Source organism: Aulostomus chinensis, chromosome 10, assembly GCF_037954235.1.
Source record: "Aulostomus chinensis isolate RoL2024-O1b breed Wild chromosome 10, RoL_Achi_v1.0, whole genome shotgun sequence".
NCBI classification, from domain to species: Eukaryota; Metazoa; Chordata; class Actinopteri; order Syngnathiformes; family Aulostomidae; genus Aulostomus; species Aulostomus chinensis.
In genome coordinates, this window is record NC_141329.1 from 7,059,580 (window position 1) to 7,086,050 (window position 26,471).

General features: G+C 43.6%; 2 protein-coding genes across 5 annotated transcripts in view; both read left to right on the forward strand.

Moving 5' to 3' along the window:
- The first annotated feature begins 59 nt into the window (after positions 1-59).
- Positions 60-18,307, forward strand: cluha (CLUH binding protein of NUMT mRNA a). 4 transcript variants are annotated; one of them, XM_086215820.1, is made up of 28 exons: positions 60-170; positions 247-422; positions 6,769-6,962; positions 7,066-7,237; positions 7,679-7,822; positions 7,932-8,059; positions 8,379-8,533; positions 8,819-8,944; positions 9,058-9,205; positions 9,313-9,405; positions 9,617-10,051; positions 10,179-10,438; positions 10,532-10,956; positions 11,744-11,845; positions 12,662-12,762; positions 12,840-12,992; positions 13,262-13,324; positions 13,403-13,647; positions 13,731-13,815; positions 13,904-14,057; positions 14,210-14,349; positions 14,446-14,526; positions 14,606-14,731; positions 14,848-14,969; positions 15,060-15,153; positions 15,440-15,574; positions 15,664-15,737; positions 16,194-18,307. In XM_086215820.1, exons 2-28 carry the CDS (start codon positions 287-289, stop codon positions 16,318-16,320), a joined length of 4,218 nt encoding a protein of 1,405 aa, XP_086071946.1. In that variant the 5' UTR covers positions 60-170; positions 247-286; the 3' UTR covers positions 16,321-18,307. The 4 variants fall into 4 exon arrangements, with proteins under 4 accessions (XP_086071946.1, XP_086071945.1, XP_086071947.1 ...); XM_086215819.1 differs by having other exon boundaries at positions 83-422; XM_086215821.1 differs by having other exon boundaries at positions 83-422; positions 10,532-10,869.
- Positions 18,308-19,912: 1,605 nt separating this feature from the next.
- The window catches only part of LOC147254228 (lissencephaly-1 homolog), a 31,023-nt gene continuing 24,464 nt past the window's right edge, over positions 19,913-26,471 (forward strand). Inside the window, exon 1 of the mRNA XM_086215827.1 lies at positions 19,913-20,118. The gene's annotated coding sequence lies outside the window, so the exon portion shown is untranslated. The remainder of the gene's footprint in view (positions 20,119-26,471) is intronic.

The following is a 26,471-nucleotide window of genomic DNA, read 5'->3' on the forward strand; positions in this document are numbered from 1 at the left end:
AAAACACTGTCAAATTGGATCAGTTTTACGAAAAACATTTGGCTCATGCGGCTTTCCGTAGCGCCACAATCAGTGGGAGGGAAGTGCAACGCAAAGGCAAAGAGGTCAAGAGGAGGGAGGAGAAAACCACGTGTGATCCAGCGCTGTCCTTCCTCAGCAGACTTGTTTTTGTGAGCCTGTCTCCTTCGCATGTAGCCAGCGGGCTTCCCTCAGCATACGCAGCAGACTTTTATATTTCTTGTACAGACTCGCCGGTGGATTTCTGTCGCCACACTGACTGCCGACCATGGTGAGCAAGACAGATGACATCCCGGCGTCAGTGCCGAACTGTAATCCAGTCGATCTTTCGGATGAAGCCCGAGATGGAGTCCAGGATGGCAAAGAAGCCAGCGGGACACCTTTGAAGGATTCTTGCGGCTGTGGTGAGTCCCTTCGGCGGACTGTCTGATGCTTCATCTCCGCGCTGATACACCCGGGACAGAGTGTCTTTAGCCTGAAACCCCGGTGCATTTACAGGATGGGTTACATCCTCACCATATGCTTTATAGTTTCTTGTTGCGTGTATGTCCCCATATTGCATCCAGTTAAACGGGTGCCATGAAACGCTTTCTCTAGCGGTGTCATGCAAGGTGATGGTGTGTGATTTGACCCCTTCAGAACCAGCTCATTGGTGCTCTAACGTTTGAGGGTCCACCATCCAGCGGTAGCACCTGCTTCTTAGCCATCCGGTAATATTCACATCAGCGTTATCAAACCATCCGTGAGTCCGATAACACCAATGACAGCGCTGGCAGCACATCTGCAGACGTGGGTCAGCATGTCACTCCATTCAAACCCGGTTACCCAAACAATTTGGCCGGTGTGCTAACTTTAGCTGGATGGTATCATTAGCCTTGACGTGGGCAGGCAGGTCGCTTCAGCTAACTGGCGAGCAGCCGCTGATGTCGCTGTCTGCGGAACACCGATGGGGTTGTTTTAATTTAACTAATTAGCGGACGGTTTGATAAATTTGTAACTGTGTTGTGCAAACTCGAGGTGACGCACATGTGCGGTAACAGCTTCCAAGTGTACTGAAGGTCACCTTCAGTGGCGTTCACTTTTGCATGAACATAGGGGTGCTTTTGTACAGGATTTTGCTTTAATTCGGTACTCGGTGGCTATCAGGAATGGTTTCTAGGTCAATTTTTGTCACTAAAGGTGCACGAATACTGAAATCTAGTCAACGAGGTGCCAGCGGTCGGTAATTTTTTACTTCCTGTCAATCCTTCCTCCCCTACCCGCGAGGATTAGATGGAGTATCCCTCCTCGACCCGGAAGCGGAAGCTGGTCGTTAAAGGGGGAGGAAAAAAAAAAAAAGTCATGACGGTCCATCAATGGTGAGGGGGAAGGTTAACGGTCATAATACACGAAAAGCCGTGTGAGCTGGTGAGTACCCGGCTAGATGAAAGTTGTAGCTGGGAATGGATCCCGAGTCGCGTGTGGTCGGTAGATTGGGATCGAACTGGTGAAGTTACACAACTTCTGCAGCCGCCAAAGTCACTGCAGCCTGCGCGTGCTTCACATGTGGGACCTTGAACGTCTCTGGCTGCACATTAAGTGTTCGGCGACATTTGGATTTTTGCTTCATTGCATCTCTGCGCAGTTGCAAAATTAGCCACCGTTTAACTCTTCCAACTCAGACCGCTAATTTGATCAAGTTACTTGTTTAAAAAGGAAAGGAATCATGTACATTTCCAGCTTTTTGATTAATTTAATAAGCAGTTGGAAACGAACCTCCTCTTTGCGGCCTGTGGCCTACATCGTTACCCTGGTGAATGATTAAATTAAATGAAAGGATAAAGACAACGTGAATAGAAGTCCTGCTTAACTAAGGAAAGGCGCTAGCAGGCTGGATGGCTTGACTTTAGCTGGTACTGAGGCAGGAGTGTGAGCGTTGAGTTGTAACAGGACATGGCAGGGAAGACAGACTCAATTGAGGGACTTAATGCACTTGTTGGGTGACCTGGTTAATCCCACAAAGCAGTGACACCTTGGCGATGTTCCCCTCCTTGGAGAGTCATCAAACTAGATGTTTACCTTACCTGGCGGTGCTAAAGGAATCACTTGTCACTTTTTGGGGGGGGCTTGTTAGTGTTTATTTCAAGTTGAATCTCAAGTTGTTTACTGCTCTTGGGCTGTAATCTATTCTATAGCAGTAATCAACTCCTGATCCCTGAAATGTTATCATGTGAACCCGTCTGGGTGCCCCAGATCTAATCTTCAAGTTCATCGTGTTAAGTGAAAGTCTCCCCCTTTGCCTTTGAACCATATAACCAGCTGCACCTGTTCACTTGCTTTATCTTAATACTCTGGCTAAAATTTATATTTATTTTGTCCATGAAAGATAAAACAATGGAGGCAAAACCCCAATTATACATTCTATAAAAGCGGCTATGTTCTATTAATTTTTTCAACTGACATTTAAAGATATTTGAAGCGGGAGGTAAAATGCAGAAAAGCTGTACGTGCCCATATCTCAGAAGAAGAAAATGGATAATCAGATTGCCGTTGTAAATTTCTGTCAATCCACACGCGCGCATGTGCGTGTGTGTGTTTGTGTGTGTGTCATCTAACTTCAGTTAGATCTGCATTCTCAATACGTCGTGATTCTAAATCAATGGTAATGAGCAGCAGAGTGTCTCGCATCCTCCCCATGTCTCCAGATTTAAGTTTGCAGACATTTTGTGCTGACGTTCAGATGTTTGAGTTCGACTGCTGCCCGGTTACATATGTAGTCGCATTGTTTACTATATGATTAACATTCACTTCTCTCTTCAGCAGTGTGTGTGTGCAGACCCCCCCCCCCCCCCCCCACACACACACACACACACACACAGTAGGAGAGAGAAATAACTAAAGTCAAAATAACAAAGTGCAGTAGACACACTCAGATGACGCTGGTGCACATAAATCTGGTAAATAAAATATTTTTTGATTCCGTGTTGCCGGACTGAAAAAAATGAAAGTCGTTTTTCACTTGACAGATTAATGATCTCTGAGTCTGTGCTAAAAAATGTTTGACTATTAAAATTGTGAAGGGAAACCAAATCTGTAGAGTTGGAAAGTCATCACACACCTGCTGAAATACAGTTTTAATAAAGGAATAATTGTTGATTGTTAGTAGGGATTTTGAATCCTGTTGTAAGCAACTCTCATTACTGGTAGCAATGAAGGGTGACTCAGGGTCTGTGTCCAGCACGATGTCTCCTTGTGATGCAGCAAACATGATTACTGAGACCTTGTGTGTTGTTTTCAGGGTTGTCTGGTAGGTTAATGTTCCCATGGTCCCTGAGTCAAGGGCCACAGAGTGGCGAGATACCTGGATTTATTATTTTGTTTTGAACAGGAAATGTGTTTAGCTGACTAGCTCATGCAGATTTATAGTCAACAGAAGATGATCAGCAGTGATCGATCACACTGAGCACAGAGGTTCATCAGAGGGAGACTGGGTATGTTACCGCAAAGCCTTGCGTGGTCATTGTCTCGTTGTTGTCTGATGGGTGTTTTCATCGATTCCTCACCATGGCCGTGCACCCTTTACGGCTTCAGCCCGGTAACTGGGTCATCATAGACAAACTTTTCCATCACAACAGATTTGGCAGGATCGGCATGTTGGACTCATGTGCCACTTTAATCTGTTTTTGTTTCCATTTCGTATTTTCACTTGTAGTGGGCTTCTAAATAAAGCCGTTTACTCTGGGCGCTATAGGAGCCAGGAAGGTGAGAAACACACCGCTGATCAACTTTATCTAATAAATAACGATACTAATGTAAAACAATACTGGGGCAAGGTGAGCGAGAACTGAGCTGTATGGGCAATGCCCTGGAGAAGCAGCTGAACGATGGAGCATCAGCGGCTGATCTTGCTGGTTGGAAACAGCAGGCAGTGGTGGTCGGCTGACTTTATTCAGTAAGATGCAATATGAATTTCAAACAATCTTGGAATAAGGCGGGCGAGATTAGAGCAACATGGGCGTCGGAATGCCACTCAGCTGGCGAAGGCACAAGGATTTACCCAAGCCAGGGTCTGAGCAGGAGGCGCCGTGCGATGCTGAAGAGCAGCTGAGCAAGGGAGCGTCATAGCGGCGGACAGGTGGACAGCTTCTCTGGAGCGGGAAGCAGCAGCAGTCGGTTCACTTCCAACTAATTGCCCAACTGCTTTATACAATAGGTCTCCCTCCTCAAACTGCGAACAGGTCCCCTCCCTTTCTGTCCTCACTGCTGGCAATAGTAAGATTTGGACATCTGATAAATGAAGTCGGTGATATTTCAGCTGTTATCCACCCATTTTCTGTACTGCTTATCTGTTAAGGGTTGTTGGGGGGTATGGGGGGGGGCTATCCTATCCTATCCTATCCCAGAAGACATTTGGAGAGAGGCGGGGTTCACCCTGGACGGGTCACCAGTCCATTGCAGGTCATCAGGAGCAATTAGGAGGTCAGTATCTTGCTCAAGGATACTTGGACATGGTCACCAGGGGAAGTGAGGATCGAACCAGCGACCCTTTGGTAGCTAGATAGCCATTCTACCTCGAAGCCATGCCGACCCTCCATTTCAGCGATTAGAGTTCTGGAAAAACTACATCAATGGTACACACATTGGCCCCACTTTTACTGTGAGGTCATGTGAAAGACACTATTCTGGAGTGCAGTATCGTCTCTGGCGGACATAGGAGATGACTACATGGTGCTCAAACAATACAACATACGATTCCGTGATAATCCATGTCTTGCAAGATGGTCAACGCTACACAGTATCTGTGAAACTCTTGACCAAAAAAAACATGCTTCCTTTCAGAATTGTGTTAAAAATGATTTTACTCAATTTAGTGTTTCACAGAATTTGACCACTGAGATGATTCAAAGAACACAGTCTCGGCTCGGTACCTTTTTATCACACGATACCGATACTTGATGCCAGTGTGTGGACATAGTTCAGCATCAATATGTGGCCCCACCTCCAGCCTCTATATCACATGTCATGCTTGAGTGCATCAAGGGAAACTTGTAATGCGTCTCACTTTTCTGTCCTGTAAAACAACACAGTGCTCGGGAGATTTGTCCTGTTTACTGTTTAACTCCGTTCCCCTCTTCCTGCTGAACTTTCTTGCATTACTGGGTCAGTTTTGCAACGCTTGGCCTGCTGGATTGCCTCATCAATCACGGTGCTCTTAGCACTTTGTACTCATAAATTAGGGCTGCAACAAAGTTATTTTCATGGTCAGATTACCTGCTTACAATTTTTGATTTGAGGAAAATGTTGGAAAACCGGTCTTGGCATCACAAGCAACTAGAGGCTCATGATGACGTCTTCCTCAGAGCATCAAATTGAAATACAGGAGAAAAGCAATAAATCCTCACATATTAAGTGGCTGGATGATGTGATTTTTTTGGGGGGGGGGTAATTTTTCAAATTACACTTTCACTTTGAATGTGACAGTCATTCTTATTCAATACCACACTCACTGACTAGCTGTTTCAGCACTAAGTGTCAGTGTTGTTTGAAGGTGAGTGGGAACTATTGAGTGTGTTTCTCCTGAAACTGCTCCCCCCCCCAAAAAAAAGCTATTGTGATTCACTTTCTCTTCCATCAAACTCGGATCTGATAAGAAATGATCATTTTACACTGATGGTGAAAATGAACAAAAGCTTCACCTCATTTTCTCCCTGCTGGCTTGTAACAGTTTAAACTGGCGTGCAGCCGTTGTGTTTGGAATTCAGAGCGTGGCCCGATCGCCTGTGCTGCTGCTCCTCCTCCTCCTCCTCCTCCTCCCCTCCCCCCAGCTCCACCAGCATTTCAGTGCTTCAACCCGGGGTCGTGATCGAGTTGTGAAGCCCCACCCCTCTTTCAGTAACCCTGATGCTGTGTGTTACCCTTGACGGTGAGCAAGGTCACACTTGTAGGCAGTTAGGTCCCCGAGTGAGCAAACGTCTGACGTGCTCATTTTGACTTCTGCGTGTTTGGAAGTCATCATAATTAATATTCAAGTAGTTTCCTTTAAGAATCAAACACTTTAATTAATTTAGAAAAGATTTTGTATCGTGAGATGAAGTGACTGGTTCGCTGGCTCATAGTTGGACATCTTGCTGATTTGTTGAAGATTATTGCAACTGTCTCTTGTGTTGTAACAATCAGCTTTACAAGTGACCAATAATTCCCTCTCTTCATGCCTCTTGGCTAAGCTCCTCCCCTGTGTTGTAACACCTTTTAGATTCAGCTGTTTGGTGTTGAAAATGTGATATTTTCTTTCCGGATCAGCTGTTGATCGAGTTGGATGTTGGTGACGTGTGCGTTGCAGGTGTTAGAATCAACTGTTCTTTGATGGGTAAATGGTTGCAGTTATTGAAATCATGAAGTCAACGCTACTAAAAATCTAGATCTTATTCTTTAAGTTCTTTTGTTCAGCTGGAGGAGCCACACCACGGCTTCAGCGTACTGTAACGGAGCTCTGTTGGCATGGTCATATATATTTCATGAGGTCATCCATAAGGTCAGCTGGCCTCCAGGCATGTGTGGTTTGTTTACGACATAGTAGCGTGTTCATTTCCATGTCTGACGTGCAAGTTGTCAGTATGATACTCCAAAGGTCTACCCTCCCAGTCTCTTCACTTGTGGTACTTCTGCTAAATTTTAAGACTTAACAGTTTGGCATAGTTAACTTAATGTAAGCAAACGTGTCCATCTCAGCCCAGAAATTTGCTGATGGATCCTGTCTTTCTCCCACTGCAGGACACAGCGCAGACACAGCCATGGTGAATGGCGGCAGGGCACATGAGCACACAGAGGAGTTGGATTCAAAGCAGGATGGGACAGTTGAGGCTGATGGAGGGGAGGAGTCAAATGAACAGGAGGTGATAGTGATCCAGGACACAGGCTTCACTGTGAAGATCCAGGCACCTGGAACAGAGCCCTTTGACCTCCAGGTAAAGAGGAAGTAGAATGACAGTGGCGCTAATTTCATTAGCGCCGCATTGCTGACGTCATCTGTCTCTGTCTCTCCCTCTGCCCCCCCCCCCCCCAATTCAGGTGTCTCCCCAGGAAATGGTACAAGAGATCCATCAGGTGTTGATCGACCGTGAGGACACCTGTCACCGCACCTGCTTCTCACTGCAGCTGGATGGAAACGTATTGGACAACTTTGCTGAGCTCAAGTCCATTGAAGGCCTGCAGGAAGGCTCGCTCCTTAAAGTGGTGGAAGGTCAGAGTCAGAGGCCTGTCAGCAATTTCTTTAAAATTTTTTTTTTTTTTATATATACAAAGACACATGAAAGCATCAAATTTGAATTAACAATTTAAAAAGGTCACTTTCCAGTACAGTTGTTGTTAATCAATCCCGCAGCTCTTGTTATATCTTGGCAACTATTACTGTAATGAAACCAGTAACTGCTCATAAAAAGTGGAATATCCACTTGAACACCTTGCAACTTCTTCACAACCACTGAGGACAAAGCATCTGGTCTTACTTGGAATGCTGTGAAAACTTTCTGAACTGAGCAGAAAAAGTCAATTTAACTGAGGAAATAAAGTCCACCTGCATTGTTAACAAACCCAAATTGCTTTCTAGTGCAGTACAAAGTGTTTGATCATCACACTGGTAGTTGGTATCTATCCAGTCATCGTTCTCCTCCTGTTCCTCTAGAACCGTACACAGTCCGTGAAGCCCGGATTCATGTACGTCACATCAGAGACCTGCTGAAGAGTCTGGACCCGTCCGATGCTTACAATGGAGTGGACTGCAACTCCCTCTCTTTCCTCAGTATCTTCACTGATGGAGACCTCGGAGGTACTGTGTGTGTGTGTCTGTGTGTGTGTCTGTTTGTCTGTGTTCAGTGTGGTGTCCTTTGAGTATAAGTGCCGGTGGACAACAGATTTTGCTTTATTTTTGACCGCAGATAGTGGGAAGCGAAAGAAAAAGGGCAGCGAGCTGGAGCAGATTGACTGCACCCCCCCAGAGCACATCCTCCCTGGCAGTAAAGAGCGCCCCCTGGTGCCCCTCCAGCCACAAAACAAGGACTGGAAGGTGAGCAGCCTCATCATGTAGACTGGACTCGGATCAAAATCACATATCCTGCTGTAGCACATTTTCTGCAAATTCAATGAAAAAATTTAAATGTCCAATAACTAAATGTTAAGGTCTATATCTTGTATTTTGGATTATTATATTCCCAGTGAAAGAGAGGTATTTATTCATTTGTTTATTTTTTTCCTTAAGTCATAAAAAGGCGGTAAAACATTGTGCAGATATTCCAGTCTAGCATGTAACAAACTGAAACATGAAATATCTTTGAAATAATAACAGGCACGGCCTCAAAATATTCATTTTACTTCTCCTTTTACAGCCAATGCAGTGCCTGAAGGTCCTGACCATGAGTGGCTGGAACCCTCCACCTGGAAATAGGAAGATGCACGGTGACCTCATGTACCTGTACATCGTGACGGTAGAGGAGCGCCATGTCAGCGTCACTGCCTCTACTCGCGGCTTCTACCTCAACCAGTCAGTCAACATTTCACCTTCGTTTCTCCTAACGACTACATCTTTTTTTGAAGTTTCTGGATCCTTATTTGGATCAGTTTTGGATGCCAACAAGGACTTAGCAGTCCAATTAATTAGATTTGATAGGATTACCCTGTGGAGTACAATTGGAGAAGGATGCAGCAGCATCACACTTCCCTTTCTAATGCCACAGCCAGTATTGACTTTGTGGTTTTGTCTTTTTCACGACCTGCATTGACGTAAGGCTTGTGATTTTACTAAAGGCAATGTGTTTGTGTTCTGTAGATCTACTACCTACACCTTCAACCCTAAACCAGCCAATCCCAGTTTCCTGAGCCATTCTCTGGTGGAGCTGCTGAGCCAGATAAGCCCTGCTTTTAAGAAGAACTTCACTGCCCTGCAAAAGAAAAGGTAAACAACCTTCAAACAGCTGAGCATCATTACTTGTTTTTTTTGGTTTTTTTTGTCCTAGATATACAGAATGACTGGTTGGAATCTAGAAAGTTTCTTTTCTTCTGTTGCAGAGTACAGAGACACCCATTCGAGCGAATAGCCACACCTTTCCAGGTGTACAGCTGGACGTCTCCGCAGGTTGACCATGCCATGGACTGTGTACGAGCGGAGGATGCCTACACGTCCCGCCTGGGTTATGAGGAGCACATACCTGGACAGGTGGGTGCAGCTGAACACTGCATTAGTCAACATCTGCAACTTCATGAAATTTGTTCAAAAAAAATTTGCAATATGAATACACCCCCCCCCCCCCTCCACTTCTCCAGACTAGAGATTGGAATGAGGAGCTTCAGACCACCAGAGAGCTTTCTCGGAAGAACCTGCCGGAGCGCTTGCTTCGGGAGCGAGCCATATTCAAGGTGCCGTCAAGCATATTAGTCTGTATATCACAATGTTTAAAAAGGCCTTCAGCCAACAAATGTGCTGTCAACAGTGGAGACCAGCTTTTGCTGAGTCACTGAAACTGTTGAGTCACTCTGATAGTTAGAAATCTGATGTCCTATTGTGTTTGTGCGGCTTTCCATTGTATAACAGCCTCGCCTGCTTCTTATCTGGGTCTCCCTACAACAGGTCCACAGTGACTTTGCAGCAGCTGCCACTCGTGGTGCCATGGCTGTCATTGATGGCAATGTGATGGCCATCAACCCCGGTGAGGAAACGCGCATGCAGATGTTCATCTGGAACAACATTTTTTTCAGCCTTGGCTTCGATGTGCGGGACCATTATAGGGAGCTGGGTGGCGATGCCGCCGCCCACGCTGCACCCACAAATGACTTGAATGGAGTAAGAGCGTATGGGGCGGTGGATGTTGAGGGTCTGTACACTCTGGGAACGGTGGTGGTGGACTACAGGGGTTACCGTGTCACCGCGCAGTCCATCATCCCGGGTATCCTGGAGCGTGAGCAGGAGCAGAGCGTCATCTATGGCTCCATCGACTTTGGCAAGACGGTCGTGTCTCACAGCAAATACCTGGAGCTTCTGGAGAAGACCAGCAGACCGCTCAAAGTCAGTAATAACTTGTCTCTCCACTGATCAGAAAAAAAATTCAAACCGTGACTTCACCATTATTGTCCACCATGAAAAAAATGAATATATTGTTTAAGTAAAGTTTTCTGCTGGATATGATTCATAGGTCCAGAGGCACAATGTGCTGAATGAGAAGAACGAGACAGTGGAGCTGTGCTCTTCCGTTGAGTGTAAGGGCATCATCGGGAATGACGGCCGTCACTATATCCTGGATCTTCTTCGTACCTTCCCTCCTGACCTCAACTTCCTTCCGGTGGATGGTGAGGAGCTGCCTCCAGAGAGTCGGCATCAAGGCTTCCCCCGCCAGCACCGCCACCGCCTAGCTTGCCTACGCCAAGAGCTCATCGAGGCCTTCGTTGAGCACAGGTGTGTGTCTGTCTATTGTAATTAACTTCAGTGTTGTTCCATGCAACCCTGACTTTGCAGATATGTTTAACTTTTTATTCTGTCACAATTCAGATATCTTCTCTTCATGAAGATGGCAGCGCTGCAGCTCATGCAACAGAAGGCCAACAAAGACACTACCAAGAGCGAAGTACCTGCCATCACAGAAACCTTAGACACAACCACAAAGACCAACACTAATGCATCCCAGACACAGGATCCAGATTCAGATTCTCCTGCAGAGGTCTGTACAGACAGCACAGTCCATACGGACAACAGCACCTCTGCTGTCTCACAGACAGCTGTCTCACAGACAGCAGCTGACAGTGAGGAAAACCCCTCGAAGCCCTCCACTAATGGGCCTCTAGACCCTGCAGCCACCCAGAACGGGGAGTGCAAGAGCCCGTTGGAGGGTAAGGAGCTTGAGGAAAGTATTCCAGGATTAGCTCAGGCCAAAGAGCTGGCGGAGACCTTAGTTGCTGAAGATGGATCTGGTATTGGTACGTTAAAAAAAGAAAAAGGAAAACAAAGGCCAGGACACAGCAAGGAGAGCTACTCTGGTGGATAATTGCATAGAGAAATGATAGATTTAAACATCACATTTGAATAGGAACAAAATCTGTCTCTCTCGGCAGCTTCATATCAGTGTCTTCATAGCCTTGACTGTCAGTAAGACCCCCAGCCATTATAGAGGCTTGGCTCCACCTGGCTAGCTGTTCCTTTGCAGTCCTCAGCCTTTATTGTGGCAGAGTTTTGGCTCCTGATTAACTTCAAACTTTAACCTGCTGTGGGAAATGACCAAATAAAATAATTACTTGCTGTGTGTATTAATCCAAATAAGTTTTGGAATGAAAAGAAATTCAAATGTATGACATTGTCTGTGCTTTTAAATTGATTGAGTTAAATTAATCTCACTGTCAAATCAACTGACCTAATGTGAATGTTTGTGGGCATCAATAATCAGCAAATGTTGGTGGGTACCTAACTCAGGCCACGTCTACACTGGGACAGATAAATGCTGTTTACATGTGAGATGGACTTGTCTTCATGCTAAAGTCCTATGACAAACTCGTGGAATGGAAAGACAAGGTGATAGAAAGTTGTTGTCTTACTGTTATTGTTATCCAGCAACAGTTGGAGGAAGCACTCATTGCAGTGAGGGAAAATGTAGCAGACTCGAGCCTAAACTTTAACTTCTTAAGAATATATTTTGACTTGTCTAATATTGTCCTCTGTCTCTGTTAATTTGACCACTTTTTATTTTTAATTATTATTCCCAAATCCCAGATCCCAAAAGTCGTGAGGTGGTTCTCAATGCCTGCAAGGCCGTTGGCTCCATCAGCAACACCTCTTTTGACATTCGCTTCAACCCTGACATCTTCTCCCCAGGTGAGCTTGACAAATACTGATCTACAAACAAGCTGTGTCTACAATGTGATTATTGTAAAATAGGAGAAAAAAAAATCTGCCTTTAGAAATTCAATTCTGTTTTCTAAACATTCTCAAGCAACTTTTTTTTTATTGGAGATACATTTTAAACTTAAACACGGCAAAGATTACTCTTCCATCCAACCATCAGTCAGCGTAAATAGTCTGTGTAGAAAAATCAGAGAAAACAATTACAAACAAAACAGGTTATCTGTTATCTGGAAATCTTAAGATACTGCGCTGTTTAGCCTTTACTAAATTATATAGTAATTATTATGGTGCGGCATGGCTCAGGGGTAGAGTGGCCGTCTAGCAACCGACGGGTCGCTGGTTCGATCCTTGACTCCGGTGACCATGTCGAAGTGTCCTTGAGCAAGATACTGAACCCATAATTGCTCCTGATGAGTAGGTTGGTGCCTTGCGTGGTAGCCTCCACCATCAGTGTGTGAGTGTGAATGGGTGAATGAGATGACACTGTAAAGCGCTTTGAGTGCCGCTAAGGTAGAAAAGTGCTATATAAAATTGAGTCCATTTCCCATTTTACCATTTTATTATTTTTTGTTTTTTGTTTGTTTTTTTGTTGAGGACCAATTAAGAGGATTTTAGTATTTAACTTTTCACTTTTTAAACTGTCAGGATGATCATTATCTATTTTTAGACACTTCTTGCACACTTTCCCTCGAATCATTGTGGGAGTATTCGGGGAGATTTAATGAGGATGGAGAAGAGGATGATTTAAGCACAAAAGTGACCGTGAGTGTCGTTGATTTTATTCAGGAGTGCGTTTTCCAGACGACAGCATAGATGATGTCCAGAAGCAGAAACAGCTTCTCAAAGACGCTGCCGCCTTCCTTGTTTCCTGCCAGATTCCCTCTCTGGTGAGTGACGCGGCTGTAAGACGGGGACTTGTTGGTTGTGTCGTTGTAGTTTCTGAGGGTTTTTGTCTTGTGACCAGGTGAAAGACTGTTTGGACCACAGCACTCTGCCCATGGATGGGGCAACACTGACTGAAGCTTTACACCAGAGAGGCATCAATGTTCGCTATTTGGGCTCTGTTCTGGAGTTTGTGGATAAGACGCCTGCCAAAGCACAGCTGGAGCACTTCTATGTGAGTCTGACATTCAAATTTTGTTCTTTTTTAAAAAAAATTGTATTATTGTGCACTATAATGGTGGTTATTATTTGGCCTGATAATCGAAACTTCTCAAATGGAAGGTATATCTGGGTTTGGTAAGATTTTTAGTCATCCTGCTGCAAGGGTCAGATGTGCTTTTAGACAGGAATGAGTAAGTGACACATTACTTTCCTTGATTCAAAATCTTTGACGTCAGCCATTCTAACATGTATTTTTTTTTCTTTCTTTTTCTTCCCCCATAGAGAATAGGAATCATTGAGCTGATCACCAGATGTGCAAAACATATTTTCAAGACGTACCTCCAGGTTGGTAACATTACCTTGTCACACTTGTTAAAAGATGCTTACTTGAGTTTGGACGAATAATTGTGTCCTGTTGTGCAGGGTGTGGAGTTGTCTGCGCTCTCTGCTGCTGTAAGCCATTTCCTAAACTGCTTCCTGAGCTCATTCCCTGACGCCGTCGCCCACCTGCCACCCGATGAGCTGGTGTCGCGACGTAAGAGCCGTAAACGTCGCAACAGGGTCCCCGGCGGGGGCGACAACACGGCGTGGGCCAGCCTGACACCTAGCGAATTGTGGAAGAACATCGCCACCGAGGCTCAGAGCTACTATCACTTCACCATACAGAGGTAATGACTCCATCTGTTAACATGAAACATTAATATTGATGAGTCAGTGTTGGCATGACGTCTTGATATGTTTACTTCCACAGTGAAAGTGTGGACCAGGTGGTGGAGATATTCGGCCTTCAGAAAATCACCCTGCTCAGAGAAATTTCCATCAAAACAGGCATTCAGGTGACCAGCAGTGACCACTTATGCCAGTGGCCCAATTTTCCATTGTCTTTTTTTCCACTACATCTTCTCTTTTTGATCTGCCCTTTAGATCCTGATAAAGGAGTATAACTTTGACAGCCGCCACAAGCCTGCCTTCACAGAGGAGGACATCCTGAATATTTTCCCTGTTGTGAAGCACGTCAACCCCAAAGCCTCCGACGCCTTCCACTTCTTCCAGAGCGGCCAGGCCAAGGTTCAGCAAGGTAAGACTGCAACTGAAGTCATCAGTCATATCAACTAACACCTGGTCTTCCTGAGCTCAAGACATACATTTCTAAGTATTTTAAAGTCAGGAAATACACTTTTTGCATAAAGTAGAATTTTGAAACATTCCTCCCTTTCTATTTGTCACTAGGTTTTCTGAAGGAAGGATGCGAGCTGATCAACGAGGCTCTTAATCTCTTCAACAACGTGTACGGGGCCATGCATGTAGAAATCTGTGCCTGCCTGCGCCTGCTGGCTCGCCTTAACTACATCATGGGTGATCACGCCGAGGTAGACACGACCGAATGGGGAAAAAAAAAAAAAGACTGCTTCACATGTGGTTTTTGATTTTAGTTTCACACCTAATGGTCACATATTCACCTGCAGGCGCTCAGCAACCAGCAAAAGGCTGTTTTGATGAGTGAGAGAGTCCTCGGCATCGAGCATCCCAACACAATTCAAGAATATGTAAGAAATCACATATATTTTGTAGTTCATGCCAGAGATGTTTATTATGCCTCTAACTTTTTGTTTGTTTGCTGTCTAGATGCATTTGGCTCTGTACTGCTTCGTTAACGGCCAGCTGTCAACTGCCCTCAAACTGCTCTACCGCGCACGTTACCTCATGTTGTTGGTTTGCGGGGAGGACCACCCAGAGATGGCACTGCTAGACGTGAGTGCCATCTTTACATTTCAGTAAACTCAAGAATGTAGAACATCTTAGAGCATCTAATTTAAAATCCAAGCTCCAATGACCAGAGGAATAGTAATGTCAGTCTTATTCTACAGAGTAACATTGGGCTGGTTCTACATGGCGTGATGGAATACGATTTATCGCTGAGATTCCTGGAAAATGCCTTGAGTATTAACACCAAGTACCACGGAGCCCGGTCCCTCAAAGTGGCTCTCAGGTGGGCAGCAACACCTCATTCAAATGGATGCACTAAATTTTAATTTGTCGTTTACCTGTTGGCTCACGCGATCCTTTTCTGGGTCTCCAGCCATCATCTGGTCGCTAGGGTCTATGAAAGCAAGGCTGAATTCCGCTCTGCACTACAGCACGAAAAGGAGGGCTACACTATTTACAAGAACCAGGTAGGTCCCTGCAGGCCACTGCACCATTTACCCAGCTATTGTATCAGTCAAAAGGTATTTCAGGGATGCTGTGTTTTTGCTCCTGAAATCACTTTCCATGTGGTAATGCTCTGGATTACTGAATTTTCCCAAAATCTCTATCATTGACAAGCTGTGGCAAATTTTGTGCACGTGACATTTTGTATCACTGGCGAGTAGGTTGGGGTGACCGATATTGTGAGGATATTACTTTCAGTTCCTGGTTGTTGGCAGTTGTTGACTCGCTACATATTTTTGCTCCTCTCAGATGGGGGAGGCACATGAGAAAACCAAGGAGAGCTCAGAGTACCTGAAGTACCTTACCCAACAGGCTGTGGCTCTACAGAGAACCATGAATGAGATCTACAAAAACGGCTCCAATGCCAGCATCACACCCCTCAAGGTGAGTGTTCACAGTCACTCGTGTATTTATTCCTCCATTGTCTTCATTTCAAAGGCCTAAGTGCAATTTATCTTTTTCCTGGTCTTCAGTTCACTGCTCCCAGCATGGCCAGCGTCCTGGAACAGCTCAACATCATCAACGGCATCATCTTCATACCTCTCAGGTGCAGAAACAAGTACTGTCACATGCATATTGGGGTGACACAAGACAAGGAACACGCTCAGTGTGTGTGTGTGTGTGTGTGTGTTCGGAGGTGGGCTCCCTAAGTCAACATCTCCTTGATTTACAACCTAGACAAAGGCAGGATTTAATGTAACTATATAATGCTGAATAAATCCATCATTGAAAGTAAAATTAGATCACCCCACATGACACAGCAGCACAGTATCTGCTATTGACTGCATGTTTGACTCCAGAAAAACATCAAATTTGATTATAATTCAGGTATCGTGGCCAGAGCAAATGAAAGATGGTTCTTGATCATTATCATTATTTCTGAATTCACTAATGTTCATAAGAAGACAGGTTGCATGGAAGACCACAGAGTTGTCAGTCTGCTTACCTGATAACATTTTTGTAAATATAGGTCGGCTGAAAAGATTGAATATTTTTCTTTCAGCCAAAAGGATCTGGAGAACCTGAAGGCGGAAGTGCAGCGGCGACAGCAGATGCAGGAGCTGGGGAAGAGTGAGGAGCCCACAGAGGACAGCATGCTGGAACTTGAGGACAAAATCCCGATTGATTAATGTCTAAAGGCAGTCAAACACAGCTACTTTCTGCTTTTGGGGACGGGGGGAGGCTGTGACTCAACAGCCTTGTCACTAACCCTGTGGACCCAAGAGCTGAGCAGTCTGAATCAGCATTGAAATAAACTGGGAGGGATGGGTCAGGGCAGACCAGAGGAAAAAACTGAACTGTAGGAATACAGAGCAGGAAGTTTCCTACAAGGTTGGAAGAGAGAGAGAGAGGAGGAAGTACAGATAACTTAAAATTAATATATCATGCAATCTGAATTATCCCTGGAACTTAACTTGGTGATGAAGTCACTGGAGGTGTTTAGGAATTTTGGCTGCAGCTGGGGACGAGAGACCAAGGATGATCATGACATTCTATACCAGAGCCTTATCCACTGTATCATAATCCCCACCTGCTGCTTTTACTCAGCTCATACTTCCCCCAGCGCTGTTAGCCCAGGACCACATCTTGCCCCTTTGTTCTGTAAAGAGCCTTGAAGACATCAGGGCATGTAGCCTACCCCCCCCCCCCCCTTCCACCATTGGTGCTCTGACCTTTAAAGCACCGACCCTGTCCTAGAACTCAGGGGTACCCTCTACTGTGCACTAAAATCAGATTACAGTCACAAAATTTTGAACGTTTTTCAAGCGGGGCTTCAGAATGTAATTTCCCTTCCTAGTGGCGGCTCCGAGCTGCTGTTCACCCCTCACTCCTCCCAACCAGATGGTTAATTAAGTTAATCCCTTTTGGTATCGCCACGCAAACAACCCAGTGAGCTTTCAACCGGTGGTTGAGTTTCTTTTGCTGGATTTTTTTTTTTTTTTGTAGTCATGAATCAAATCGATTTTGTAAAAGCGCACAAGAGAGTTAAGGTATTTTAGGCCTGTTCCTCATCAGTTAATTTAAGCCATGTCTGTTTTTATAGAAAAATGTATAGAGGTGGAAAAAGATGTATAAATCTCAGATTCACTATCAGAGTTCGGCAGGTACTGGATTGATGTTAACCCAGATTGGAAAACGTCCACCTTGAGGCAGTAGATTTATCTATGTACTTACTAGCTGTGTTCAATCTATTTTTACACATCAAAAGGATATGTGCATGTATGTTTGTGTGTGTGTGTGTGTGTGTGTGTGTGTGTGTGCGTGCGTGCGTGCGTGCGTATGTGTCTGTGTATTCCAATCTACAGGCCTGGGCTGTTGCTGCTTTTGCTGTTTGAATCAAGGCTGAAAGTGAACACTGGCTTACCGAATGTTTTATTTTTCTACAGAGCGAAAACAATGAGTTGCTGAAGCCTCATTTCTTTAAAACATTCATGGCTGCCAATGTTGTAAATCTTTCTACGTATGAGTCGATTTGAGAAACTGTTCTGTTGGAGAGGTGTTCCAACATCGGATGTAGTGAATGCCATCTTTGTTCCATCATTGGATCATGTTTTCATCTGTAACCCAGACAAAAATAACCAGCCAGGAGTGTCTGTTCATTGAGCAGTGTTTAGTGCACTTTCTCCTGCTGTTTGAATTGGTGAACATATTCACAGCGCCACCAAAAGTGAACAAAAGAAGGGCTGCTTCAATGAGATGTACCAAAAAAGAAAAAAACCGAGACTGATAATGGTTTGTGTGCGCTTGTATACATGCAATGTATTCCTCCCATGGCAATTTGTTACCAAATTGTTGCCATGTGTAAATGTGTATGTGATTAAAGCAATAGAGAGACGGTGCTGGGAATGACTGTTTTTAGATATTGCAGTGTTTACTCTGTAATAGACATGCAAGGTGGAGTATTTAGTGTCGTTGCCGAACTATATAACAAAATGTTTGCAGCTCAAAGTAGGTGATGATGGCTCCCACTTTGAATTTTTTTTTATGCCCCCCCCCACCCCATTACCCTCATCAACAGCAGAGAGTGGTGTGTTTTTATTGTGCCTGTTATTTATGCTTCAAAATGCAACCAGGGTGATGGCAGATAAAGTTTATAAAGGTGATAATGTGCTTTCAGATTGTCCTTTTTCATTATTATTTCTTTGTATCACAATCATCCACCCCATTTCTTTCACAATAAGTTCAACTATTCTACCAACAATGACCATAAGGTGGCACACTAACATCTCCCATCATGTAAAGGACATAACTTTGACCAAACTGAAAAGGGACGATAGAGTGTGAGTGTCCTCCATTAGACAATTGGTTTTTCATGTAACTTCCAGAAATGGGGTTCATTAGCCCTAAATTACCAATAGTTCTATGAAACATATCCTGAACTTTCCAGAATCCCAGCAACGGCAACTGATGTTTTCATTGCTCAGTCTCAGCTTATCCAACATGTGAATCACATCTCCGTTAAAAGACATCATCGCTGTCTTTTCTGGACGATGGCAGCGCAGTGTTTCAATTTCAGCAGAAAGCTGTAATCCGTGTTCACAAATTCACTAACATTTCTGTTCTGAATAGTTTAGCCCTTAAAGTGCATGACTAATGGTATTAGCTGTAAGAACTTCTGGGGTTTTTTTTTAATGGAGAAAAAAAATTCAAGTGCTTTTTTTTTTTTACGTACATTTAATTTGTGGCTATATTTGCAGTTTATTTACAAAAGTGAATGTTGACTGAAATAACACAAATACAAATAATTAAAGCAATTATCAGGTATTGATCTTGTGCTAACAAACTATAAACAGAGACAGGTGGATGTGGGGGGGGGGCATATCTAATATATGTCACATTACCTGTGTTAATGCACTTTGTGCCACTAGTCACATTGCAGTTATTGTCTCTGCTTTGTGTTTTCCCAGCTGACGAAGTTTCTTTTGCAGAAAGGCCTCTAGTGTTCGAGTCTGCTTCCCCTGATGAAGTGTGGTATTTGTGTGTTTTCTCTTGACAAAATTATCTAATTATTTTTGGTCTGAGTCTGCTTTTATATGAAAATAAATAAAACTAGTAAACGTTTATTTGAGGGTTTGTTTTTACTCTGACGTTTAATCAGTGGGGGAAGAAATATGGAGATCTTTAACTTTGAAGTTCCAAGTACTGCTGCTATGACAACACTGAGAAATACTACATTAGAAGCGGAGCTCCACTGAAATATTGACAAAAATAGCAGAGCTGAAGTAGTTAACCATTAAATGTATATCACATGTACATGGGGTGGGGGTGGGGGGTGTCAAGAGAACCCAATGAAATATGTATTCTAAGTGCCAATTTTAAATGTCCAAATAGATGTGATCAGCCTTCTTGGATTAATATTTCTTGAACAGCTTTGCGCAGACTTGAGTCAAAGTCCATTTTACATGTTTTATCTGTATATCGTAACGTTGTCCCTCACCCACATTCAAAGTTTCTACATTGCACTGGACAAAAATGACATCAGTTCAACCAACCCAACCGAATGTGGACAGTTGAAATTGTGAAGAGAACCAAGGCTGGCCAACGGTAGAGTCTCTCTATCAGCCACACTGTATTCAATCTGTAAATCTCACCGTGTTGCCGTCTCAAACAAAACAAATAAGCATGTATGGAAGCATACTAGCTAAAAACGTTAAAAACCACCTCCAGTGCCCCCCCCCCCCCCCCCCGCTCTCTTGTCAAGGACGTGCGCGCTCTCGTCGATCCATGAACGCGGACTCCGTACGCGCTCCCGGCTGAAGGCGAATGCGGTAGCCTACGAAAAAACAAGCAAGCAGCGCCGGAGACACAAGAGGGGCACAGTTTACCTCCACCTAACAAGACCAGAATTTGGAGCGGAAATTCCACGCCCTGTCGGGTCGTGTTACCGTTGGAGCCTGCTGAGGATATTCACGGGCAGAGACAATAGGGTGAGTCTCCGTAGTTTCCAGTCATGAAGCCGGCGAGGGTCGAAGGAATCTGGCGTTAGGTGGGGAAAATGACGATGTGGCTGTAATTTTTGTACCTCCTTTTTATGTCTCAAAATGGCGGCTAGGCCGCTTGGACTGGAGCAGCAGGTACCTTGACAGTTGAGATTACCCTTGTGTCTATCTTGTAAGTAATGTGCGCTTTCATGTATTCAAGTTGGTCACATATTTGGGGAGCTATTAGGTGACTAATTGAACTTGAATCAGCGCACTCCTCTGGTTGCGATTGAATCGGAGACTCAGCGTACTAGCTAACTTTCCAACGGCATCGCTGGAAAGCTAACTTGGCTAACGTGAACTCTGGCCAAATTAGCTGGTAATAGCTGAGTATAAATTACATAAATGTGCGGAGCGGCATTGTCTAAGAGACAGATAATGGGTTCCACCATAGATATGACTACATGTCAGTGACACGTTCGGTATTTTAAGTTCCAGGCGCCCATCACAAGTTCGTAACAAGTAGTTATTAATGTTACTGTAGCTTGGAGCAACGCTAGTACTGACACCGCAGTGTAACCTCGTAAAACATCGACAATAACATCTACTGTATGTCACAAGACGAAATCAGTGGTATCACTAGTGAGCAGTGGAATGGTGTATTTCGTCGTCTCGTTAAATCGGCGCTGTCGCCGTAGATCGACTGCTGTGTCCGGTGTTAGCGTTGACGAAGGGCGTGCTGGGATACTTGTTCATTCTTTGCGATTTTCCGTAACGTGCAGTGGTTTGTGTATATAGTTAATCTAAGCTTCAAATAGTGAGACTTGGTTATCCGAGAATAACCTGCTCCTGTGTAATTCAGCGTGATATGCTCCTGCTGACCGCCCGCGTCACACCGGTGGTGGGTGTCCGCTGGTGGCTGCTGCTGCTCAGCTGGAGCTCTTCATTAGCGCAGCTACTTGCTCCGCTTCATGCGGTTTGTTTGCGCTGTGTGAAGAAATCAGGGTGGAGCTCGCTATTTTTCTGACTTGCGTCTCCACCAGTAATCTAGAGTTTTATATTTTATCCCGATGTTCTTTATCGTGTTGTGTGTTCAGTGTTGATTGATTCGGGTTATAACTTGCATGCAGGGATGTATCCCGTAAAGGACTTGTCGCCCTTTTAGTTTTTGGTGTTCGCACTCTGAATAACACACAACATACTCTTTCCTTGCCACGCCTACGAAGACCGCGCTGCAGCCGATCAACCTAATTTATGGGCAATTAACTGAATGGTTATCTGTGGATACTCTTGGATGCGGTGGATGATGTTTTAATATCTGCTACACTCAGGTAAAATTGAGTATTGTAGACAACTCCTGGTTTGAATATCTTTAACCCATTTGAAAGGGAGTGTGATGCTTATTTAAGCACCATTTCAGACCTTTGTGAATTTGGGGATTTACCAAAGGCATGCTTTTGGGAAATTATTGAATTGATTCATTTTGACATTTCTGCTCATACAGGAAAACTAGTTTAATGAATGAGGCTAACAACTCTTGATTTTGTTGTTCCTCTCATCTCTACCACTGAGGAGCTGTTTAAGTGATCAGTTGCTTCTGTTCTGCTTTATACCTGCTTCTGTTGTTCCTAATCATGTTGGTTTCCTTCCTCAGTGGGTGTGACTGTGGGATCAGATCTCTTTGTGTGCTACTAGTTTGAAGCCTTACATTCATCATTTTAGCTGGTACCATTATCTTTTGTCATCAGACCTGAACATATTTCAATGAGGGTGGTGGAGTGTACATGCAACAGTAATATGCCTGTTGCTACAACTGTTCTGATAGACAGGTGACAGTGATGGCAACTTGTTGATCATAAGGTCGCCACGTTCCCAATTACACTCTGCTTCACTCCAAATTGAACCAAAATCTTCAAAATGAACATCATGCTGCGTTGTTTTTCATAGATACGTCGAAGAGTTTTGGATATATTTCCTTGTTTTTAACCTTCTGCTCAGTTGGTCAAGTGAGTTGCCTGCCTAACTAGCCTGACATACCATTAATCAACTCCTGAGACCGGCATCTGTGACAAGCCAACATAACTGCCACTGCTACTTTGCTGCTCTCAGAATCTGTGCCAAATACGTGTTTCATTGCATCCTTAGGTGTCCCAAATCTCTAAAGATGTTTTCTGGTAGAACCTTGCCAAGAACATTGGTTCACTGGAGGGGAGTGACAGAGTATTCACTCTTTCACTGCAGAAGCCATTTCTGTTGGCTAGTCTCACAGTTCAGGTCCCTTTATTAGCTCTGTGTTGAAAGAATCCTCTCAATTTGTAATGAATTTTTTTGGATCCAGCCAAGGAGAGTTGCATCTTAGTGATACAGCACAGTGGTATACTGTGTATGTAAGTGAATGTTTTCGTTGTCCCCTCATTGGGAAAAGTTTTTTTCCTCCCATCTCAGTTGTGATATTAGTGTTCATGGTACAGTGAAACCAACTGGGGTTTGACATTGCCCAGAGACTCTGATTACAAAATATTACATGTAGGTGGCTGCCATCAGGGCTAAAAATTAATGGGGGCCACAGGGATGGTGAAAATGATGTGGAACTCTCATGGATGTCATTTGGGATGAGTGTAGGATGATAAGAGACTCAAGATTTGTTCCCTTAAGCTGTGACAGTATTGTTGCTGACTCTCAGAAACTGTTCTTTACTCTGATGTCCTTTGCGGCACAAAGGTTAGCAAAGCTTGTTATGGGAAGCCGTGCAATATTTGCAGGCTGTATAGGAGTCTGGCTGGTATGTTGGACAGAAGCAAAATCCTCAATTGAAATAAGAGTTAGAGTCACCTGTTAGTGCTGAGTCACAAAGTGCTGAACACTGACAGACTTGATGAGCCTGACGAGGGCACGTATGAAGCATCGGAGCCAATACACTAAATTGGTGGGGGAAAGCATATATGAAATGCTTGTGTCGACTTGTAATTAATCAAATTGTTTTATCATCAATAATAAGTGATCTTTGCAGTCAGCCCTGCGATTGCTTGGTGACCTGTACCTGCCCATTGTTATCTGGAATTGGGTCCAATTCCCTGTGACCCTTCACAGGATAATGGATTTAACTGTGTGTCAACCCATCAAAGTATATTCATATTCTTAGGAATCGATGAGGATTCATGACAGAGATTTATGGGAGTCTCAAATTCAATCAAACTCTGCTGCTACTTTGGTAGATCATATCAGGCTGTGCTGTCCACGAGAGATCGGATATGTTTAAGTTCTGGTAAACTGTCACATGACTGTAGAAGATGTTACTTTGTTGTAAATGGTTTATATACATTTCTTGTGTATGAATGATAAATCCAAGGATTTGAGAAGTTGGATTGAAAGTCAGAATCTTAGACTTAACTCATAGCTACTTTGTTAATAATATGCAATTTCCAACGATTATTTTCACCCATGTTATTAACATGGTTTATCGTATCACTTGAGTTTAGCTGGATTGTGATCTCCAAGATATTGCAGTAAATTGGAGTGTGTGGAACCTTCACCAGCTTGTTCATATTGCCCCCTCTTGTCTGTGAAAGACAGTGAGTCAGGTGTGATAATTAACTTTCATAGGAATTTGGAGAGTTTGTGTCACTCTTGAAAAATGAGGGAATTCCAGATTCCAGCATTTGCATCTGAAAGAGGATGATGAAATGCTTCATATCGCAGGCGTCTGAGGTGTCTTGGTTATTAGAGATGACATTGATTGTCGTGAATTTTGGGGAAAATGATTACAACAAGGACATTTTTCAAAAGACATTGACATTTGTTAAAGGTATGTCATTCAATTAAGATTGGCTGGAGCTAAGTCTGTTGATCTATTTTGTTGAATTAACATATCTTATTGTTCATTGTATGTAAGCATACTGTAGTAAATTTGACATGGCTTTTTATTATTATGTCAGTTCATTCCTGCAGGTGAAACGTGGTCTGCACTGATACACAGCTGCACATGTCCACTGTTGGGTTTTAACACTGTACAAAAATGTTGCCAATGTTGTTTTTGCAGCTTGAAGGATGGCTCCTTCATACCCTCCTACGGCGAGAGATAGGCACTGTTTATGTTTCGTGAGTTATTAATTCATTTCCAAATTTACTGAATGTCATCATTGTTACTGAGTGATAGCCAGAAACCAGCAGCCATCAGCTTGCATTGCTGCTGTCACAATGAGGCTTTGTAGTTGCCGATGCAGTAGTGTGCCGTTTCCCTCCATTTGCAGTAACTTGGGAGTGAGTTTGTGTGCAGAGAGAATGTAAGGGCGGGGTTAAGAAAAGAAACTGCTACAGTTTTATGGAAGTAGAGAATCTTGCAATTTTAATCTAAAAAAAATATCAATATAAAGGTTACTGTCTCATCTTGTATCTTGTTTGAAAATATGGCGATGTATCTCAAATTCCTTTTGGAAACAGCTTACAGGGTCTTAAAGTGGCATAATTTTTTACTGTAACATACTATTTAAAATTAATTCTGACACATTAGTCAGACTCCTGTAATGGTTTGAATGGTATGACTTGTTTTTTTCGTTGTTTTTTTTTTTTGTTCCTTTGTTTTGGTAGTCCATCATTTACGAAATGTCTAAGACCAGACGGTATGCTCGGCTGTTTCACTCTTTACATTTTGCGGTCAAGACTGATTGAAAATATTCTCTTATCATTTAAGCACACTTTCAAACAAGCACTCTATTGGGACTCGTTAAGAAATCAAATTACACCTCTCAAGGCAGTCAGCGCTGTGTCTGTAACGGGGGCTTCATTGTGCACTTCCTGCTGCCACACAAAGGAAAGGATCAATCAATGGAAGGAAGTACTGTCAGTGGTCAGATTTATGGATGCACCATGGTTGCAGCCCATTCCCCTTCCATCAAGACATGACCACATTTTGTGCAAGCCAATTAGCCTGATTATGTGATGGCGCAAACATTTTGTTCGATACCTTGAACACAAACAAGATTTGCATAGAGGGGAGTCTAACGCATTAATGGATATACACAGTGATGACAGCTGCCAAAAGCACAGTGGGGAGTATTGATATCTAGATGCCCTAAATTCACACACGATGGCAGTTGTACAGGTTGATGTACAGAGCATATTTACTTTTGAGCACAGTTAAAGAATGAGACATTTCAAGACTTTTGAGTGCCGTTACATTATTGTGCTGGTTTACTACTATGACCCTGAACTGCAGATATTTTGGGCAATTGCCAGCTAGAAACCCCAGGCATGCTGTAATCCACACACAGCAGGAGAGAGGTAAGCAGTCATTTGGACTGCAGTCAGGCGATGACATCAGGGCCCAACCTTGAGCCATTGGCTACGTCAATAACTTTCTATTGAGCAGTTCTTGTGTGGTGTCACAGTTATGCAGTCTTCATGTGAGTATACCATTCATAAACAAAGACTACAGAAAATTGTAGTTCTATAAGATCTATTCTGGAATGAACTACCAGCTGGCTATGTAAGAATTGTCTGCAGCCTTCATGTTTCCAAAAGCTCTGAAAGGTACCTGCTCAGCTGTTCTGGGGTAAACAAAAGCAGTACAATATTTTCTTGCAGTAATGTCTCTCCTGCATTATGAGCTACTTGCCAAAATATCAAATGTGTACATTTTATTGCAGCCTTCTAGTCAAGTTCTAGTCTTGCTTGACTGCTTTTCTATTCAGTAAATCTCAAGCCTAGTGCACCACAATGTGTTACACCTCTTTTACGTTTAACCCTTTCAAAAATAACCACCAGTTTACAATGGAAAAGAAATGATGCTGTGTTGTGTTTGTTTTGTACACGTCTGAACGTCTGTATCTTGTAGTGGTCAGTTTGTTGCAGGTCTGCAGACTGAAGTAAATTGGCTTTGTTCGTACCTTTTGTTTACTGGTCTGGCAGAGATTTATTCAGCCTGCCCCCAGTAGACTAAGAGGCTTATTGTGTGTCACAGTTGGTATTCTAGAGGGTACTTCCTTTTGGTTAAGTATCTTCGACACAACAGTGCAGTGGAAAAGTAGTCTTCTTGACTGTATTGTAAATCTATGGCATTTTGTTGTCATCTAATCTTTCTCACATCAGAACTCCTGATCCAGTTTTCACACCAGCACCAATACATTTTCTACTGATGGTTCAATGAGATTGCTGTGATTTCATCAAGCAGCCATTCAGCTCTTTAGGAGGTGTCATAATGACATGATACTGTTTGAATTCAACAGTGCATCCATCTTTTTGTTTTGTTTTGGGGTTTTTTTTCTTCCTCCTTTCCTTGGCAACCAAGGAGAAGTACGTTGCTCGAAGAATGTGGGTCAACTCTTGTGTGTACACTAAGAAAGGAATTTGCTGCAAGAGCA